Consider the following 22,752-nt stretch of genomic DNA (forward strand, 5'->3'; position numbering starts at 1 on the left):
TCAGATCAGTATTTTGATAATTCCGACAGGTCCGTATCGTGATTTGGGACTTGGGCGTATGTCCGGAATTGAATTCCGAGGTCCCTAGCCCGAGATATGGAGTTTTGATAAAAAATTAAAAGCTTTAAAGTTTAATGAATTTAAGAAATTACTGATGTTAGATTTATTAACACCAGGTCCGTATTTTAGTTTCGGAGCCCAGTATAGGTCCACTATAATAGTTATGACTTGTCTGCTGAATTTGGTGAGAATCAGAGTTGATTTGACATGATTCGGACGTCCGATTGTGAAAATATAAGTTTTAAAGTTTTCTTGAAAATTTCCTTTGATTTGGTGTCTGATTCGTAGTTCTAGATGTTATTTTGGCAATTTGATCGCGCGAGCAAGTTCGTATGATGTTTTAGGACTTGTGTACATATTTGGTTTGGAGCTCCGAGGGCTCGGGTGAGTTTCAGATAGGCTACGGGATGATTTTGAACTTTAAAAAAATCTGGTTTTTGAGCTTCTGCTGTCATCTGGTGCATTGTGCTTCGCGATCGCTAAGCCATTCCTGTGATCGCGAAGAGGAAATTGTAAGTAGTGAGTTTTACCCTTTGCGTTCGCGAAGATAGGCACGCGATCGCGGAAGGTAAACTCCCAGTGCACTGCGAATGCAAAGGACAAGCTGTGATCGTGTAGAAGGAAGGAAAGCAGAAGCTAGGCACGTCAATTGTTCTACGCGATCGCACAAGTAAGTACGCGATCGCATAAGGCTGAGAAAAGGTACTTCGCGATCGCATGACCATTTACGCGATCGCGTAGAATTAAAAGTTTGGACAGCCAATATGTGCTTCTCGATCGCGAAGCCATTCCCGCGATCGCGAAGAGTAAAATGAACCTGGGCAAAGTTGTTCTATGCGATCGCGGACGAATTTCCACGATCGCGATGAATAAAAATCTAAAAAATAAAACTTAAGTTCTGGAAATGGGGTTTCGACCCATTTTCAACCATTTCCAATTTTGAGCTCGGGTAAGGCGATTCTTGGGCGATTTTTACAAAAAAACATTGGGGTAAGTGTTCCTTATTCTATATTGATTATATTTCATGATTTCATACTCGTTGATATCTTGAATCCGTGAATTTATGGAAGAAAAATCAGAGTTTTATAAAATCTTCCAAAAACAAAAATTTAAGATTTGAAGGTCCATTTGATATCGGAATTGGATAAGTTTTATACGATTGAACTCGTAGCGAAACGGGTGTTCGGATTTCGTGAGTTTTTTCGGGATTTTAGACGTGGGTCCCACTGTCGAATATTTAAATAAATTTTGGATTTTTTATCCGAAAAATTAATAAATTCATATGGAATTAATTCCTGTGATTCGTATTGAGTATATCGAATTGTTTGTGAATAGATTTGAAGCTTTTGGAGATAAATTTTAAATGAAAAGTTGTGGTCGAGTAATTGATTGGAATTTGCAAAGCGAGGTAAGAGTCGTCGTTAACCTTGACTTGAGGGAATAGAACCCTTAAATTATTTGTTATGTGAAATGCATGTGAACGACGTATAGGCGAGGTGACGAGTATCTATACGTCGTCAAATTAATTGTTTGCCTACTTACTTGAAAAATTATAAATTGTTTTAAACCATAAATTAATTATTTTAATAGTTATTTCTCTCCTATTCTTTGTCAAATATTAATTCTTGAATTCCTGCATTAATTGTTACATGCTATTTGAATTATATGTCTTAATTGTTATTTGACATTTAGCATATTAAATATTAAACTGCCTATTTTCTCCTTGATTTCCATAATAACTTGCTATTTGTCATTGTTTGTTTCATAATTAAATCATAATTATTGTATGCTTGTTGTCTTATAATTTTATTTTAGTTGTTGCATATATTGGAAAAATTTCTTCTATAAGAATTGGTAAATGAATATATTGGAGGAGCGGGTTGCACGCCGCAACAACATTGAATTGGTAAATGTATATATATTGGAGGAGCGGGTTGCACGCCACAACAGAATTGATCGAAATGAGTATATTGAGGGATCGGGTTGTACGCCGCAACAGAATTATTAAAAAGTCCATATTGGATGATTGGGTTGCACGCCGTAACAGACTTATTTAAAAAGTCCATATTGGAGGATCGGGTTGCACGCTGCAACAGACTTATTAAAATTCAATATTTGGGGGATCGGATTGCACGCCGCAATAGACTTATTTAAAAGTCAATATATACTTCATTAAAATAATTATATGAGAGGATTGAAAATAAATATATTGTGGAAGCGGTTTGCATGCTATAACGGAAATTGGTTGAAATAATAATGGATTATGACTGCTGAGTTGGCTTCAATTATTATAAATGAGTTACCTAATTTATTTCTATTATTTGTTGTTGTTACCAATATTAGGTACAGGTTAATGTAACTGAACCGCCTTAGCTTCGTCACTACTTCGTCGAGGTTAGGCTCAGCACTTGCCAGTACATGGGGTCGGTTGTACTGATACTACATTCTGCACTTCTTGTGAAGATTTCGGAGTTGGTCCCAGCGGCGTACTATAGACTTGCTCGGATTTCAGATATCAGAGGAGACTTGAGGTATAACTGCACGGCGTCCGCAGTTCTGAAGTCCCCGTCTACTTTACCTTAGCTGTGTATTTGTTTCAAGACAACTTTATTTTATTCAGACTTTTATTTGTATTATTCTAGAAACTCGTGCACTTGTGACACCAATTTTGGGATGGTATTTAGACATCATTGTTTTTATGGATTATTCACTACATTTCAGACTTTACTTCCGCATTTGTTTCTTTGTTATTAATAAAATTAAAAATTATTTTAAAATGGATAATATTATTCTAACGTTGGCTTGCCTAGCAAGTGAAATGTTAGGCGTCATCACGTTCCGAAAGTGAGAATTTCGGGTCGTGACAGGTCGTGACATCTATCATTTTCCATCGTTTCGGCAAACCTACTCTCTGAAAAACGAGCGGACTATCTGTATATAGGAAAAAATCGAGGCTGGTGAGTACCCCGATTTTCCGGTGAGGCAAACAGAGGAAGGACATGACTATGAGAAATCGAAATCGAAGCCAGGAGCCTTTCGCATCAAGACCCGAGCAAAACACATGCCCTCGGAACCATTGAGACCACGCCCCCGGGTCCGGTTCGAGTCCCAAGACCTTGGGGAGCGTTACCGAACGACCACGCACGATTAACAAAGGGCCGTGATATTCATATCTAACCGGATATCACAACGTGAATCTCGATCCGTATCAGCGATAGATCAGCGATTAGCGAAGAAGAAGATTTTTACCTTTTTTAGAATTGTATTTAGGGTAAAACTCCCCTACTATATAAAGGAGAAGTTAATTATTCATTAGGCATACTGTAGCACATATACCAAGACGATATATATCTATTTTTCTCTGTTTCTAAAGGATTGTTCAAAGTTCTTATTTTGGTTCATAAGTTCTTCATAAGCATTGGTTCGGAACCGAAGGCGAGCTTCTAGTTAAGCCTTTAACTGAGCCCGGACTCGCTATCATCACTGGTTTGGTTATTTATTCTATCTTTTGTTTGCTTATCTAACGTCATTAATCACTTGTATTGAATTAATCCATATATCCTTAAAACCGCGTACAAATTCAATTGTCATTTTTAAGAGTTATTCGAATTTAATCCCATATTGTAATCTCGTTATTCGTTAAGGAGAGCGCAAAGTGTCACTTGTGAATAAACGTTATTTAGTATGTTTCAAGATAAATTATTTGTGTTAATATTCGACAATTTTTTCAAATAAGGGAGGCTTATCTTATGATGCAATGTGTCTGCTACTTCACGATATTGAGACTAAGACTACAATGTCACAAGTATAAATCAGTTACTGCTGTGTTAGTTGAAGCTGTGCCATGTCTTCATTTGCGTGTTTGCTTTATGTATAATTTTTGTTTCTGAGTAATTGACGAACTCGTAAAATATTAAGAGCACTTGTGCATATTCATAAGTAATCCTCAACTCAATCAAAATATGATTTTGAAGTCGCTACTTTTATGATAAAAAGTTTTGTATTTCTATCGACAGATGCACGAATTGCACTAATCATTGTGCCAAATATAATTTTGTAGTCAATGGAGGGAATTGTGTGTTCTGTATTTTCTTTCTAGGCTCCGAATTAATTGTACATGGACGGTAGCTCAGCATAATCGAAGCTTCCCTTGAACAGTGAGGCAAAGAACCAATAATATAATGTTCTATATATAAACTGCTGTTTTGTGCTTTGCATTTAATGCGTCTCAGTTACATATTCAACTTTATACTTATTATTACTAATGCCATTTTTAGAGCCCGTTTGAATTAAGTGAATAAAAGTAGCTTTTAAGCACTTGAGCTCAAAAGTACTTTTGAAGTAGCAAAGCTGAAATTCTTCCTGTAGTGCTATCGTCATTAGAGGGTACCCAATCAACTAAGCAAATAAAGTTAACCAATTAAGAAAAATATTACCTTCGCTATGAAGGTACATACAAAGTACTAAGGTTTGATGTGAGGGGAGGAAGTTTGCAAGTGAAGAGTGAATTTTGGCACAGAGGACAAATGGAGAGTAAGAAGAGAAAACGGTTAGTTTTGTGTGGAGAATGTCTTGGAAGTAATAACTATATAATAAAAAATTTTAACCACTAGGTTTAAGAATATAAGTTATATACATTTCAAGTGTAAAAAAATACATACTATCTATAAATTTTAAGGTGTAGTAACATGTCAGTACTTTTGCAAAGTTAATTAATTTTTATTATTTTTTTGTAAAAATTTACTTGTACTTACCTCATAATTCGGTATATAAAACTTAAACTCTAGGGTGTTGTTTGGTTGCAAAATAGGAAGAATAAAGTCAACGTAGAGTCAAGCATTGTTTATAGTACAATTTTTGGTTAATCTTTCCCTTTTACACAAAAAAATGGTATTGTTAATACAATGTAAATATGGTTCATGTTTTTCGTTTTTTTGCATAACTAATACACGCATAAGTTATGCAGCAATTTATGTATTATTTTATACACAAATATAAAATAATAATGCAGGTATTAACAATAAACATATTAAAATACTAAAATGACCTTCATATAGTAAATAATTTTGCTAAAGAATGAATACGTATTTCAAATTATACACTTTACATGACTAGTTTTTTAAAAATAAATTAAATATCTAACAAGAAATAATCCCCACATTACAGTTTTGCATTACTAATTTCCACGTTACGATTCTTATATTATTAATTACTTGTATAACTTGCTTCCAAACCAAACGGTCTCCTTAGTTTAATAAGCGACATGTCATAAATAAAAAAGGATTTATTGAAGAAAAGGGATACTTCGCAAATAGAAAAAAGCACTTGGGGGGGGGGGGGGGTATTACTGTATTACTAATTTTAGCAATGTAGGGGTGGCATGTGGGCCGGGTCCGGTCCTAAGTGGGTTTCGCGGGCCCGGTCCTAAGTGGGCCTGTCCTAGACGGGCCGGTCCTAAGCGGTCCAGGGCTTCTTCTTGGAACCGGCCCGAGACCGGGACCACAAACTAACGGTCCCGGATTAAGTGGGCCGGTCCCGAGCCTAAGCGGGCCTAAATGGGCCCAACAGATACTTTCTATTTTTTTAAAAAAATTTATACAAGTTAGAGAAAAAAATGGTAATAAAAATATCTAAGGCAATTTGTAAATTATATTATAGAATTGTCACCTATATATATATATATAGAGAGAGAGTAAGATGTATATATAGTATAGTACAATATATATTATATTATACTATATATACAGCTTAAGATATATAAAAAGACAAAAATATTTTAAAGAGATATTCAAAGCAATGCTTTATAATATGGCTTTATATATATATATATATATATATATATATATATATATATATATATAATTCTTAATTATTATCATCTTAAATCCTATTTTTTCTGTTTATATATATATATATATATATATATATGTAAGATGTAGTATAGTATAGTATATACTATATTATACTATATATACAACTTAAGATGTATAAAAAGACAAAAATATTTTAAAGAGATATTCAAAGCAATGCGTTATAATTTTATTATAGCATTAAAAAATCATGGCAATATCTTTCTTAGTCTTCCTCCCCCCTATAGAATGAGCACAATAAGGTGCTAATACCACCATTGAGAAGAAAAAGAAACTAATCAAGATGTGCTAAAATACAAGTTTTACAAATTTCATAAATCCTTCAAGGTCCGGAGGAATTTCCGTTGGTGGTGGCGGAAAAGAAGCTTGGTCATTACCACTTCCAGGCGAAGCATCATCCTCCGCAAGTTCAGCTAGCATTTCTTCGTAAGCTTTGTCTACCTCTGGTTGTGATTCAGCAAGTCCAAAATTTCTTCTTTCCGAACGGATCCAATCTCTGAAAAGTACTGATTTTTCCAAGCTCTCCCTCATAGACGCTCTATAATCACCGAGTTGAAGTCTTGCTTGACTGAAAGCGCTCTCTGATACCACTGTTGAAGCTTGAATAGTTAAATGTTTCGGGCCATCCTTGAAAGAATCGAAAAGTATTTTCTTTGTCCTTCCACTATTCCAAAATATTAAAAGAGCCGTCGGAATTCACTTCCTCAATTTCCTGTGACAAATATACTTCAAGCTCATTTAGTTGTGAAAAATCATTAGTACTAGAACCTTGAGAATCCCTGAATCCTGCACAAATACTAAGTGCTCTTACTCTCGCAGTTCTTTTAGATGATTGAGAACTAGAAGAAGAAGGAGTTGGAACGTTTGGTCTAGCATGATCTAATGCAACTTGATAAGCATTATAAATTGTTTGAACATTTATTTTAATTGAGGCTATTGCGTCCGAAAGTTTAGACAACTCCTCATCTTCAAGTGCTAAACCATTATAAATAATTTCATACCAAAATTGAGGACCTCCTAATTTCATAGTAGGATTTAACAATGCAGCAATACCGTAAATAGGGAGAATAGGAAAAAATATTTTTTAAACTTTTTTCTCATAGAATCAATAGCAAGTTGATAAATTTCCCCACCCTCTGAAAAATGATCAAATAAATTTGCAAGTTCTGCAATATAAACTAAACAGTTAGAAATAGTAGGATAATATTGCCCAGAAAATTTATTTGTAGCAATATGAAATTTTTCTAAAAAATCTACAAGCATTTTAACATTAGCCCAATCCGTATCCGTAAGGTGCTCATCATCATCACTTACATGAGCATTAAACGTTGAGTTTATGGGTTTTCTATATTCATATGCAACAACTAAACTTTCATACATGTAATTCCATGTAGTCGGACAAGGTTTAGGAATCTTTCTTTCTCTTAGACCAAATTCATCGCATCTTTTAAAATACTCTCTAAGTCTACTTCTACGGTTTGAATAAAAAAGCCAATTAAGAGCCATTTTAACCTTTTCAATCTCAACATTTAAAATTCGCATGCCATCACCCACAATTAAATGGTAAATATGACAAATACATCCAACATGAAATATATTACTAAATGCAGGACTTAGTGTAGTGGTAAGCAAGGCTACATCATTTGTGTTACTAGTAGCATTATCCATTGAAACTGACATTATTTTATCATTAATGCAAAAATATCTACAAATATCCGTAATCGTGCTAGAAATAAACTGCCCTGTGTGACGTGAATTAATTATTCTATAAGCAATAATGCACTTTTGCATTATCCAATCCTCATCAATCCAATGACTGGTAACAGTAAGGTAATCACAGTCATTACCACTTCTACCAATATCAGTTGTAATAGAAACACGATAATTTATATGAATAAATAAATAGCGCAAATATTATTCATATTCATGTTTATATTTATAAATATCACTCTTTACGGTTGTGCGAGGAAAACCTTTATAAGTAGGATTATAAACTTTTCTAATATAATGCACAAAGTGAGGATTAGAAGGAAAACTATAGGGTAAGCACATAACAATAACCATTTTTGCTAATTCTTTCCGATCTTTTTTTGGATCATAATATAAAATATCACCGGTAACAGTGTTAATTCCCGGTTGAAATTGATTTGACCCGGTACTAAGGTCAGCCTGACTAGGTGAACTTGTCCCCTCGGCCAAAGCTTTCATACGAAAATATCTAGCTTTATCTTGAGGGTGTAGCAATATGTGTCTAGTCAAACTTTTCGTCCCCCCCGACTTCCAACATATTTAAAAACTAACTCTTTACCACAAGTTTTACACTTAGACCTATTTTTTTCTCTTAGTTGAGTAAAAAAATGGCCAAACAAGAGATGTTTCTGCCCGTTTAGGAGGTTGTCTAGAAAAAGTAGGGGCAGTAATAGGAGGGTCAGACGGGGCATCATTTGGATTATTATTAGTTGGGTTAACTTCAGGAGCAGGACTAGTGGGTATATCTTCATCCGGTTGCGTTTCATCAAAATCTATTTCTTCATCATCATTATCATCAATAGTTGGATTACCATAAAGAGCATTCATATATTCATGGTTTAATTGTTCACCGGGTGCAATATTATGGCAAAATTGACTCTCGACAAATTGTAATAAACTATTATCGCTATCAAGAATAGGAGGTGTAGGACGGGTAATAAGTTTGGGTCGGGGAGCCGGGGGAAGTGGAGGAAGAACAGATTGGCCACTAAATTCACCACTCTTGGATTTTTTCTTATTTTTACTAAATATTTTTTTAAGGTATAAGCCATCTTAATTAATCAATCAAAGTAAATAAAACAAACAAAACTATAATATTAAAACTTAAGAGTTGGAACGAGTTTATCGAATTGATGAACAACTTATTGAAAATTAATTATCGTTGAAGACTTGAATACTTCAATTCACCAACTTCACAATTTTGCACAAAATGTAACAATTAAGTAAGCAATTATAGAAGAATATTAGAGAGAGATCGATGGAGATTGATGATTTTGTGAGAAAAATAAAAGAATGAGGGGGTATTTATAGTTGAAAATAGGGGGAAAGTGTAATTATAAAAAGTTTGGGGAGTTAAATGTCTATTTTGTAAATAGCCAACGGCTATTTTGGCAGACCAAACGGCTAGTTTTTAAATGGCCAAACGGTCAAAATTTTTTTAAAAAAAATTATCCGTTGGGCCCGGATAGGCCCGTTTAGGACCGCTTGAACCGGCCCACTTCTCAGCCGGTCCCGGTCCCAAACGGTCCCGGTCTCGCGGGCCTCCCCTATAGGACCGGCCCACTACCCAGCCCACTTCCCCACGATCCCGGTCCTATCCGGTTAGGACCGTATAGGCCCACCGCCCATTTGGGCTTGCGGTCCTGGGCCGATCCCGGTCCTAACCGGTCCACATGCCACCCCTATAGCAATGTTGAAAACGAGAAGAAGAAAAGACACGAGGCATGAGATGAGAACGACTTTTCTTAAAGAAGAACTTGCCAATTTAGAAGGACTTTTCTTAAAGAAGTTTCTCCGGGTAAAATAAGTAAATAGTTTGATGTTACTGTATTATTAATTTTAGTAATTTTTATATAATTTTATCTGCTTATAAATATTTATTGTCATTATATTATTTTATAAAATATTAAAAATTAAATATTTATGGGGCTTACGCCCCGTACTTTCGGACTTTTGCCTCGCTGAAACATATGTAAAATATGTAAAACACATCGGCTTACGCCCACTTATTTTAAAACACTAGCTCTAACCAAGTATATAACTAAATATCATCGCATATCGTTGATTTGATATGGGGGTGCCAACTGGGTGGGTGGAGGGATGGCAATTGGGGCGGGCAGGGCAAACTCTAAATGGGGCAGGGACATGGAATGATTTAAATGGGGCGGGTCGGGGCAATGTATTTTTTAAACATTAGTGGGTTAGGGCAGGGCAGGTCAAACTTTATTTTGGAAAATATGTGGAATATGTGACAGTCTTCTTCTGCCACATATAGAAGATGCCAGTCTTCTTTATTTTGTTAGCTTTGTCCAATTTTTTGAAAAACTATTTTGTTTACAGAAGACTTGCGAAAGCAATTGCTAGGAATCTTTTGTAGAAGATTGAGATTCTCCACCTAAAACTAGGAATTTTAGGTATCCAAATGGTGATAATTTTATTTGTGTTTTGTTGAGTTAAAATTATGAAAGAATTGTAAACCCTCAGCTAATTATGTGACAAAAAAGCTCAGCTATTTTAACTATATAAAAGAGAAAATATTAAAGAAGTCAATCGTTTCAGACGTGCATCTCGTGTAGAATATAAGTTTTCAAGAGGTTCAACATGTATAATATCACTGTTGCTCATAGCGTTAGCTTTAAGTTATTTTTTTAAGTTGAAAGAGAAATATTATATAAAGTATGATTTCGATTTATCTTTTTGAATATTTAATCTTCTAGCCACATGATTGGAGTTTAATCAGTTTTAACAATTTTTAAGAAAATAACGACTAAACAAATCAAATTGGTTCAAATAAAAATTTGAAAAAGTTAAAAAAAATTAATTTAGAATATTGTAAAAGAAAAAATAATGAAAAAACATAAACGGAGCAGGACGAGGCAGGGCTTAGCGGGGAGGACGAGGCACGACAGGGCAAAAATCTGAGAAAATGCTAAATGGGCCAGGGTAGGACGGGTCAAAAGCCAAGGTTTGCCCTACCCCCATTGCCATCCCTAGGTGGGTGAGCCTGAATTTGGCCGTGATTGAATCTATAAATGGACGGATCGATACTCCATTCAAAATTACTTGAACTAAGATGGTTTGGGCAGGGGTGTCAATGGTTCGGTTCGGCCGATTATTTTATAAAATTTGTACCATACCAATTTTTTGGTTATTCTATTATGTATAATCAAAACTAAACTTTTTGAAACCGTCTCAATCATGTCTGTTTCTCTTCGGTATCGATACAGTTCGATTAGTTTTCGGTATTTTTTAAAATGTAATGTAAAAGTCACTAGTAAAAATAAAATGCAATAACGTACATACTTTTATAAGACTTAGCAAAACTTTCTAGATATTTTTACGGTTTAAATGGTGATGAATTATGAAAACAAGAAAGATGACTAGAGTATAGATCCATCAACTACTCTACCGCTGCGTAAAAGAAACTACGCAAAGACAAAGAAAAGATAAATCACACAAGTAGAAAGATATTAACCAAGTTGGGATTCAAGAACATGGGCAGATTTCGGGGGGGGGGGGGGGGGTTCACCCGAACCCCATTCGCCGAAAAATTACACTGTATATATAAGAAAAAATATATTTTTTGCCTCTATATATTATATTTTGAATCCCTTTGATATAGCCCCAAAGTGTAGCTTAGTGGTCAAGGGGGTTCAAAAACTTTGTAAGGTCTTAGGTTCAATTCCCACTAGGTATAATCTTTTTTAAATTTTTTTTTTGAACCCCCTTTGCGGGAGATCCTGTGATTTGCTACTCATAATAGTTGAAATAGTTTAATTAGTTTTAGTAGGAGTAGCTTAATAGGTTTTGGAATTAGAATTTTGATCTTAATTACTTGTTGGCTTGTAATCATTTTCATAATTACAAGATTCAAGGAAAAATTTAGTACTTTATTATTTTTAAACTTAATATATTAATATATTTTCCATATGTAAATCTATTCGGTACAGTTCGGTATTTTTTCGATTTATTTTCATAAAATAAAAAACTACCATAATTATCGGTACAGTTGTAGATTTATATAAAAACCCACGGTTCTATTAAAAGAAACCTAAAAATCGGTTCGGTCGATTTAGTCGCTTTTTAAATATTCATTGACACCTCTAGGTTTGGGTAAAGAAGAGTTAAATTAATGTATTATATCCCAATTCGCTCAGTTCTCCAATCAAGTTTTAATTAATTAATTAATTTTCTTATAATTTGCTTGATGACCAGAGTAAACTAAGAAAAAATAGTTTTTCTTTTCTATAACTAAATCTCATATCAAACAAACAAAATTCCTTAAAAAAAATTGACAGGTTTTCTTGTGGGTCAATTTATATTACATATTTAGCCTAAATTAGTTCATCTCTATAAAGATGGACTAGCTAGAACTGTGTTCAAATTAACCCGCCATGAAAATATACCAGCATAACCCATTAATCAGTCCTTTGTAGTATTTGGAAGTTCCCAAGAAGTTCAATCGGATTAGTGGTTCTCAAATCTGCCGACCCTACTTCCTCTAGTGAATTGATTTTGTTTGTTTGTGTGTTTCTTGATTTTTCTTTCCCTTAAGAAAGAGACTTGTCATTTATGTCCCTCTGAAACAGTAGTGCAGTTTGTAAAATTATTTATGGTTTGCCAAACTTTGTGGTCCTATAAAGCTCATACCTAAACGATTCTCATTTTGTAAAATTCATCAACATTTTCTCTTCCAGATTGTGTTTTAAAAAATTCTCTCTTTTCAAAAAAAAATAAAAAAAATTCTATGGATAGATCACAGCTTCATATTGCTATATTCTCAAGCCCTGGAATAGGTCATTTAATCCCATTTCTAGTCTTAGGCAACCGATTTATTGGACCACTAATAAGTGTCGATGTCTATCCCTTGTCACTACTTCTCCGACGTTAGGCTAGATACTTACTTGGACTTTGATACGCGTTGATTTACGTACTCATGCTATACTTCTGCACTAAATGTGCAGGATCTGACAGGTTCATTTGGTCATCTTGGCACGTAGGCGCAACTGCTAAGGGGACTTTATGGTGAGCTGCTTTCTATACTACGCACCGCAGCCATAGAGACTCCATCTTATTTATTTACTTTATCTTTTTCTATTTTATATTCCAGATAAATGTTGTATTATTATTGCACTCTTTAGTAAACGCTTATATACTTGTGACACCGGGTTTTGGGATGTTCTAAAATTTGTTTGTGGTTTTGCTTAGAATTGACACACTTTTATTATCTATTCTATTTAAATTGTAAGTTTCTATGATTTTAATGCATTAATTTCTTTATCTTGTAAAATTCACGATTCCGAAAATAATATAGTGAATAATTAAATTGGTAGTTCACTGTTGATTTATCTAACGGCGCGTTAGGCGCCATCACGACCTACAGTAGGAATTGGGTCGTGACAATATGAACTTAATTTCTATGCGCGGATTACAAAGTTTATATTTTTTTCTCTCACTATCAATTAAAACACCAAAAAGTTAATTGTAGGCAAGTGTCAGTTGATTATTAACCTGGAATTAAGATAGATTTTTTTATTATATTAAAATATACTAATAATATAATTTTTTACTGTCAGTGTATATAGGATGAACAACTAAAGCAAAAAAGCATGTCAAAGCAATTTGCTTCACACTTGCAAAACTCCAACTTGTCCAATATCTTAACATAATTTTAAGAAAACATCAAATAAGCAGAAATGTGGATAAACAATAAACCAATACGTAAATTGCAAAAATTCATCAATATTTTCTGAGTGATGTCTGCCAAAATGTTTTGGCTGCTTTTTCTATTGGTCCCCACCCGGATGAATTATAACCATATCTTTTCAGCACGAGCTTATAACTTTGACTTTTTCTAGAATTGATGTCAGTACAATTATTTGTATAGGGGGAAAAAACACATCATTAGTTATTGTCCCAATTATCGGTGTATTAGGGCATCAACCAAAAGAGAATATTTTTTTTATATTCTTTTTTTTTTTTATATTATATTATTATCTTTTATTTCAATTGTTTTTTATAAAATTTCATTAAACAAATTTCATCTTTTATTTTTATTAATTTGTAATTTTTATTAAAACAATTCCATAAAATTTAAATAATATAATTTGTAAGCAATTATTATAAATTAACTAATAATTCAAATAATTTTTGAAATAGTAACTTCTTTCGGAGTTTGCAAAATTATATTTTTTGCGAAATTATATTTATGTCTTTTATTTTAAATTCTTTCTGATAATTATTTCAACATATAAATCACTAATGTAAAATAATTACAATCTGACAATTTACCAAACCTAAATGGAGGATTCTGAAACTAAATTTTATGTTAATGACGTAAAACAATTTACACAATCAGTCACTTCTAAGATAATTATAATTAATTATATATGTTAAGCATTAATTCATGATCCTATAAAAATGAGAACTAACCTACCATCACAAGCTAAATTACTCTTATAGTGTAAAAACTCTTTAAGCTGTACTGTATAACTAAAATCCAAATGCTAATTTCTCTGGTTAATTAACCAACGGTTTGCTAATGGTTTACTCATAAAAAAATCTTTCTCCCTCGGCTTAAATAACATTCTGCAAAAAGATCTTTCCTCAATGATTTTTTACTACAGTTTCTTAATTTCCATGAACATTTACGTCCAACGCACTTTGATATGGTAAATTAAAGAATAAAATAATGTTATATCTTGTCTTTAATCCTAAATTGCACAATGAATAATTCATCTCTTTCTCATCAGGCTTTAGTAATTAAGAATTAACTAGAATACGGAAAATTAAACAGAAAAAAATAGCTTGCTTATTCACATAAATTAAAATAGACTCTCATGTCATGTCCCTTTGAAACTGCACGCATTAGACTTCTGTTCCGTTTGATTCAACAAATTATTTAGTGTTTTTCCAAACTTTCTGGTTCCTATAAAGCCCACAAATAAATGGTTTTTACTCTGTGCAATTCAACAAATTTTCCTCTCCAAAACTTATCCTAGCCAGTATTTTAAAAATTCTTTTTCTCTCTTTTCTGAAATAATATCTCTAATGGATAGATCACAGCTTCATATTGCTATACTCTCAAGCCCTGGAATGGGTCATTTAATCCCAGTTCTAGTCTTAGGCAACCGATTAGCCGCTCACTATAACATCAAAATTACAATTCTTGCTATCACAACCAGCTCTTCTTCAGCAGAAACTGAATTTCTCAAGAAATCCACTCTCACCAATGAGAAGAAAACCATAGAAATAATTCCCATTCCTTCAGTCGATATTTCCCACCTAATAAATTCCAGCACTAAAGTTTTCACTCAATTACGACTAATGGTGCGCGAAGCCTTGCCCAAAATTCATTCCACTATTGCTTCCATGACTCATTGTCCAGATGCTTTAATTGTCGACATTTTTTGCACACAAATATTGCCAATTGCTGAAGAATTTAAAATTTCTAAGTACGCGTACCATCCAACTACTGCGTGGACATTAGCGTTAGCTATATATTGTCAAGTTTTTGACAAAGAAATTGAGGGTGAATATGTTGATCTTAAAGATCCTTTGAAAATTCCAGGTTGCAAAGCACTGCGACCTGATGACGTGGTGGATCCGTTGCTGGATCGGAGTGATCAGCAGTATGAAGAGTATTTGAAGCTAGGAATGGAATATGCAGCTTTTGATGGAATCTTGATTAATACTTGGGAAGATTTAGAACCTGAGACTATTAAAGCACTTCGAATTAATGAGAAGTTGAGATCAATTCTAAAAGTGCCGGTTTTTCCAATCTACCCAGTTGGTCCCTTGAGGAGAACAGTTGAAACAAATGAACCTGACGAGGTACGTAATGTTAGAATTTGTTTAAACATGAATAGCAAATTAAATATTTTTTGAATTAGAAGTTGTATCTTAAGAAAGGATGGATCCTTTCATCTTAAATTGGTCTTTTCTTTCCTAAATATTGTTGTTTATTTTGCGGACAAAAAATTACTAGTGGTACTTTTTAGTAGTGCATCTAAGTATTGTACTATCAAATACTCCTATCTCTTTTTCCTCCAAAACATTCTCTTTCTTCTTCAAAATTCCGTACTTAAAAAAGATACTCTCGCGACGGAGAGAGAATTTCAAGCATAAATTGCTTATGTTTTTCATTCATATTTTACAACAGGTGATTCAATGGTTAGACAAGCAAAATAATGAGTCAGTTCTATTTGTATCATTTGGAAGTGGTGGAACCCTTTCAACTAAGCAAATAACCGAGCTTGCATGGGGTTTAGAATTAAGCCAACAGAAATTCGTTTGGGTTGTACGTCCCCCGTCTGACGGTGATGCAGATAGTGCATATCTGAACTCTACCGGAAAAGAGACACGTGGCATGTCGGGATACTTGCCGGAAGGGTTCTTAACTAGGACTAAAGATATGGGTTTGGTAGTGCCCATGTGGGCCAACCAAGTCGAAATTTTGGGTCACTCGTCAGTGGGTGGTTTTTTGACACATTGTGGATGGAATTCAACGGTGGAGAGCTTGACAAATGGGGTTCCTATGATTGCATGGCCACTATATGCTGAACAAAAAATGAACGCAGCCATGTTGACGGAGGAGCTAGGGGTGGCGATTCGGCCGGCAATTTTGCCGACAAAGAAATTGGTAAAGAGAGAGGAGATTCAAGGGATGGTGAGAATTTTGATGCAGACAAAAGAAGGAAAGCGTATAAAGGAAATGGCTAAGAAGTTAAAGAAGAGTGCGGAAAATGCACTAAGTGAAGGAGGTTCATCTTACAACTCCATTTGTGAGCTTGTGAAGGACATTCGGAGCAGATAGTCGTTATCCCATATTTTCTTTGTAGATGAACTCTTTTTTTCAACTAAGAATAAAATGTCTTTTCCTGTACGTCAAATTAGGGCCCGCTTGTAATAATACTTTTGGACATTCGATACCTGAAACTCATTTGCTCGATTATTTTATACTCATGTCAAGTAAATTCACTAAAAATAAAGCACTTCCTATTAAGAAATTCCGCATTATCAAAACTCAAATGGGCTAACCCGTATTAATAATGCAAAATAATATTGAGGAAAGGGATGTGGTACTATAGTATCCTTGTGGTTAATAGGAAGAATATCTGCATATATATATATATATATATATATATATATATATATATATACACATTTAATTTTAAGGCCAAAGGAATTTTAGTACTTCATTTGTTCTATGTCTTCGACATTTAATTAAATCTAATAAGGGGACGGGACAGCCGACAATTTGCCAAATTCAAGCAGACCTTTACTAGTGCAGGGAAGTTGATCAAAATTGAAAAGAATTAAGTCGAGAAATGCTCTAATATTCGTGCATGTGTAAGCTTACGAGTCTCTATAATCTTGTTTGTCTCCTTAAATCAGTGTTGTACGTAGTTTATTCTACTCTTCATTGTTGGAGGCTTGCAGCTAATGTATCTTTTCCATGTCGTAAATTTGCCATGAAACCCAATAACACCTAACTACTTCCTCAAAGTATAAGGTTATTTAATATAGCAGGGAGTTTAAAAAAAGACTTTTAGAATTATGATCTGAAATATGTTAATGAGATTTGTGTGGCTAGAAAAATATATCATTATGGGTAAAATGATACTTTCTCACAAATGCTATGACTTATTTAATATCACTATCTCAAAAATCTTTATTTCTATATTAAAACTTGTGTCAAGTCAAACTAAGACAATCTTTTTTAAACGGAAAGAGTAAGTTTTAAAGTTAAACTATTTTTAAATATAATTTAATAAGAAATAGTACCACTTAAATTGGAGGAGAGGGTTTCTTCTCATAAATTCCTCTCCCTTGCTTGTCACGTGCTTTTCCCTTTTCTCAACCTAAAAATAGGGATTTTTACCTATGTATACTGCATATGAAACCTATTTATTCTCCCTAATCAAGTTTTAACTTAATTACATGGCCATATATAATTTATCAATTATATACAAATTAATTTTAAATGAGTCTCCCTTGATTGTAGCTCATTAATTTAGTAAATCCCCCAATCACAGTACTTTTTTTTCTCGTTTTCTCTTTGAAATCAACCCTCTTTCTACACCGATTCTACGAGATTTTTTCTTCTAAAGCTCATAATTTTCTCTAACAATGTCGAAGAAAAGGATTAATTTTTTATTGATCTGAATTTTACCATGGATGGAGTTTCAATCTTTTATGGGCTTTCCCTTTTCTTGTTGGCGTTCCAATCATGGCTGGCTAGCAACAGATGAATATTAATTATTTGGCTTGATTTTTCAAATTGAAATTGTCAATCAACAAATTTTGAAGGTGTTTGACTCTCCACCATTGACATCCATTAAAAAAGCTTCAAAGCCTTGAATTCGAATTCGGATTTTTCAAAAAAATATTATTTGTTTGAATTTGGTGTTATTGCAAACGATTATGAATATTTTATGAAATTTATATCTCGATTTTGAGGATATTTGGTGAAAATTAAATTTGATTTTGGCTGGATTTTAAGATTGAAATTCGAAGAAGAAGAAGAAGAACACATGACATACAATATACATATAAAATTATATTAAAGTTGTATAATAATTGTATGAAATCTGTATGAAAACTATATTTGGTTGTATTTTATTTGTAGTTGTATTTTTTTTAATATTGTATGAAAGATGAAAATTAGTTGTATACTATATGAGTCGTTGTGTGAAATTTATATTTAATTTATAAATACTATCTTTTTACATAAAGTTGTTGGTATGTATCAAAATTGTATTAAGAGAGGAAGTTTTGATTGGAATTTTAGAGAGGAAGAAGAACACACCACATACAAAATATGTTCAAATCATATACAAAATACATACAAAAGATATATTGTATAAAATTTATATTTGAGTTGTAGAATGTCGTAGTTGTATTTAACATTTTAACCGGGTAAGAATGATGCATGAAAATTATCGGTAAGTTTTAAATAAGTTGTATAACGTATAATTAGTTGTATGAAATTTGTTATTAGTATGTATGTTATTATAGATATATCAAATTTTGTATTAAATTTATTTTTAATTTGTATGTTGTTGTACCATGCATTATTCTCTTCTTAAAATAGGTAAATATGGCAAAAAGAGAGAAGAGTTGCGCTAATTATGGCTTAACAGGTAACATAGAAAATTTAGATAATTTTAGTAAATAAGTTTCAAATATTGTATAGGGACTAAAAATAATCCTCCAATTGCTTGTTGGTTTGTCTTGTCCGGTGGCTTCTCCTTGATTCCCCTGACCCAATTTAGTTGCCACTGCTACTTTGGGCTTCAATCACCTGATACTAGTGGTGCACATGGACCGGGTTGGTTTGGTTTTTATCAAAATCAAACCAAACCATTATATCAGTTTGGATTGGTTCGGTTTTGTCGGATTTTTTGGGTTTTCGATTTTTTTTATTACATGAATATTATTCCAATCTTACTGTAAAAATAACACGGGCTAGCCAACTTTCCGACTGATCATTCAAAAATAGCCAGCGTTTGCAAAGTCATTGAAAAATAATCACTATTTTGTTGCAACACAGAAAGTTCCAGCATAATATACTGGAGATCGGTGCACTTGTATATGAACTTCCAGCATATTATGCTGGAACTCCAACACACAGAAAGTTCCAGCATAATATACTGGAGATTGGAGCACCTGTGTGTGAACTTCCAGCATATTATGTTGGATCGGTATATTATACTGGAACTCCAGTATATTATGCTGGAGTATTTTCCGAATTTTGAACAGTATTTTCGTTCAGATTTATCTTTACATGAAAAGTGGCTAAATTTTGATTACTTTTGAAACTGTGGCTATTTTTGAATGAACACTTGTAAATCTGGCTATTTTTGAATTTCTCCCAATCTTACTTTGTTAAAGTTATAGATAATGTTTTGATAAGTAAATATATGTTTAGTAAATATTAAAAAAATTGGCAAACATATGATCTATTAAAATATTATAATGAGAGAATTTTTTTAGTAATACATGATAGTTATTTTTTACTCGCCTAACAATAATTTTCGTTAATGTACGCTTTCTAGGTTAACACATGAGAGGATCCCAAATGTTTCAATATTTTTTAAAGAAAATTCAATATAAAGTCTTTATATATATATATATATATATATATATATATATATATATATATATATATTTATATGTCGGTTTGGTTCGGGTTTCTCTAATCAACGCCAAATCAAGTTAAACCAAACCTAGTCGGGTTTTTTAATTGGTTTGGTTTGATTTTTCGGTTTGATGTGGTTTTCCGATTCGGTTTGAACACCTCGACCTAATACACTACTTGGTCAATAATAGAGAAACGGAGGGTAAGAGGAGAATAGGGCTAGTTTGTATTGGGATTAGTAACTAAATGAAAATATGAATCATTTTTAAGTTATATGCATAACTATATAGATGTTTTATACTACTAGTGAATTTTAACATGTAATAGCGGATTAGTTACTATTTACCAGGTTATTTATTAATATTTATCATAAATATATATTTATAATTATCTCATAAGCAATCTACCTAAGGCTGGCAAGTGGGCCGGTCCAGGCCCGGGACCGCGGGCCAAACGGCTAAACGGACCATGACCGTTTGGTCCGGTTTTAGCGGGTCTGGTCCGGTCACGTGGGCCGGTCCTATGTTTGGGCCCGTCAGGCCCGGGATCGTTTGGCCCGCCAGGGCCCAGGACCGGACCGGGACCGGCCCGGTCCCTTAGCGGGCCCAACGGCTATTTTTTACAAAAAAAATAATAATAAATTTTTATTTTTTCAATTTTTTTTTTTTATAGCCATTTAACCCCCCAACTTTGTTTTAATCCCAAACTTTTTATAATTACACTTTTTCCCTATTTTCAACTATAAAGATATTGCCATGATTTTTAATGCTATAATAAAAATATAACGCATTGAGTTGAATATCTCTTTACAATATTTTTGTCTTTTTATATATCTTAAGCTATACAACAACAACAACAACAACAACAACAACCCAGTATAATCCTATCTGTATATCGAATATATCGAATATAGCTTATATATCTTAAGTTGTATATATAGTATATACTATACTATACTATAATATATATACATCTTACTATATATATTATATATATCTTAAGATGTATACTATCGAATATGACTTATATACTATGTATATATAGTATAGTGTGTGTATATGTAAGATGTATATATAGTATAGTGTGTGTATATATATATATATCTTAAGATGTATATATAGTATAGTGTGTGTGTGTATATATATATATATATATATATATATAGTAGATATATATATATATATATAGTATATCTTAAGATGTATATATAGTATATAAATCGAATATAGCTTATATATAGTAAGATGTATATATATTATAGTATAGTATAGTATATATATAAGCTTTTATATATATATATATATATATATATATATATATATATATATATATATATCGAATATAGCTTATATATCTTAAGTTGTATATATAGTATATACTATACTATACTATAATATATATACATCTTACTATATATATTATATATATCTTAAGATGTATACTATCGAATATGACTTATATACTATGTATATATAGTATAGTGTGTGTATATGTAAGATGTATATATAGTATAGTGTGTGTGTGTGTGTCTATATATATATATATATATATATATATATATATATATATCTTAAGATGTATATATAGTATATAAATCGAATATAGCTTATATATCTTAAGATGTATATATAGTATAGTATATATATATATATATAAGCTTATATATATAGTATATAAATCGAATGTATCGAATATAGCTTATATATCTTAAGTTGTATATATAGTATATACTATACTATAATATATATATACATCTTACTATATATATTATATATATCTTAAGATGTATACTATCGAATATGACTTATATACTATGTATATATAGTATAGTGTGTGTATATATAAGATGTATATATAGTATAGTGTGTGTATATATATATATATATATCTTAAGATGTATATATAGTATATCTTAAGATGTATACTATAGAATATAGTATATCGAATATACTATGTATATATAGTATAGTGTGTATATAACTATATATATACTATAATATATATACATAATTTATAAGTCATATTCGATAGTATACATCTTAAAATATACTATATATACATCTTACTATATATATATATATAGCTTATATATCTTAAGATGTATATATAGTATATTTTAAGATGTATACTATGTATATATAATATAGTATATATATATTTTAAGATGTATATATAGTATATAAATCGAATATAGTTTATATATCTTTATTACTATTTTTTTTCTCTAACTTCTATAAAAAAAAAAATTAAAATTACAAAGTTTCTGTTGGGCCCGTTTAGGCCCGGGACCGGCCCACTTAACCCGGGACCGTTAGTTCGTGGTCCCGATCCCGAGACGGTTCCAACAATAAGCTCGCGAAGACCGGGACCGTTTAGGACCGGCCCACTTAGGCCCGGCCCAATTAGGACCGGGCCCGGCACACTTGCCACCCCTAAATCTACCTTTACATCATCTATCTATAGAACTTAAACCAAATATAATATATATATATATGACATGCCATAAATCGAAAAGGACACTGAAGAAACTGGAGTGAGACAGGGTGGGTACTGGAGGCCGAATGACTCCTAGTTTTGATACATGTAATTTAATATATTAAACAATCATATATATATGTGTGTCAAATGTCTCCAGGATACCTAGCATCTTAGAAAAGAACTCCCTTTTATATATATATCTTGCAGTAGCAAGGTTTGCCTTTGTTTTAAATAAGAAAGTATTAGACAGCAAAACTTTAAACATCCAATCATATAGTTGACTTAAGGAAAGAGTTAGAAAGTCATGCATAGGCAGATCATTTACAATCGCACAACAGAAACTCAATTATTCAAATCCCACAAGTTTCTATAGACTAATGCAACATGATCTGTTTACACTATCAATTTATTAATTTTTGCAGGGTACCTGTTCGTGCATGCCATGAAATATTT

At 32.5% G+C, this 22,752-nt stretch overlaps 1 protein-coding gene across 1 annotated transcript; it reads left to right on the forward strand.

The window, feature by feature from the left end:
• The first annotated feature begins 14,544 nt into the window (after positions 1-14,544).
• LOC104102460 (anthocyanidin 3-O-glucosyltransferase 5-like) lies at positions 14,545-16,637 on the forward strand. The gene is made up of 2 exons (XM_009610166.4): positions 14,545-15,512; positions 15,841-16,637. Exons 1-2 carry the CDS (start codon positions 14,730-14,732, stop codon positions 16,492-16,494), a joined length of 1,437 nt encoding a protein of 478 aa, XP_009608461.2. The 5' UTR covers positions 14,545-14,729; the 3' UTR covers positions 16,495-16,637.
• Positions 16,638-22,752: the final 6,115 nt, after the last annotated feature.

Source organism: Nicotiana tomentosiformis, chromosome 2 (assembly GCF_000390325.3).
Source record: "Nicotiana tomentosiformis chromosome 2, ASM39032v3, whole genome shotgun sequence".
Taxonomy (NCBI): Eukaryota; Viridiplantae; Streptophyta; class Magnoliopsida; order Solanales; family Solanaceae; genus Nicotiana; species Nicotiana tomentosiformis.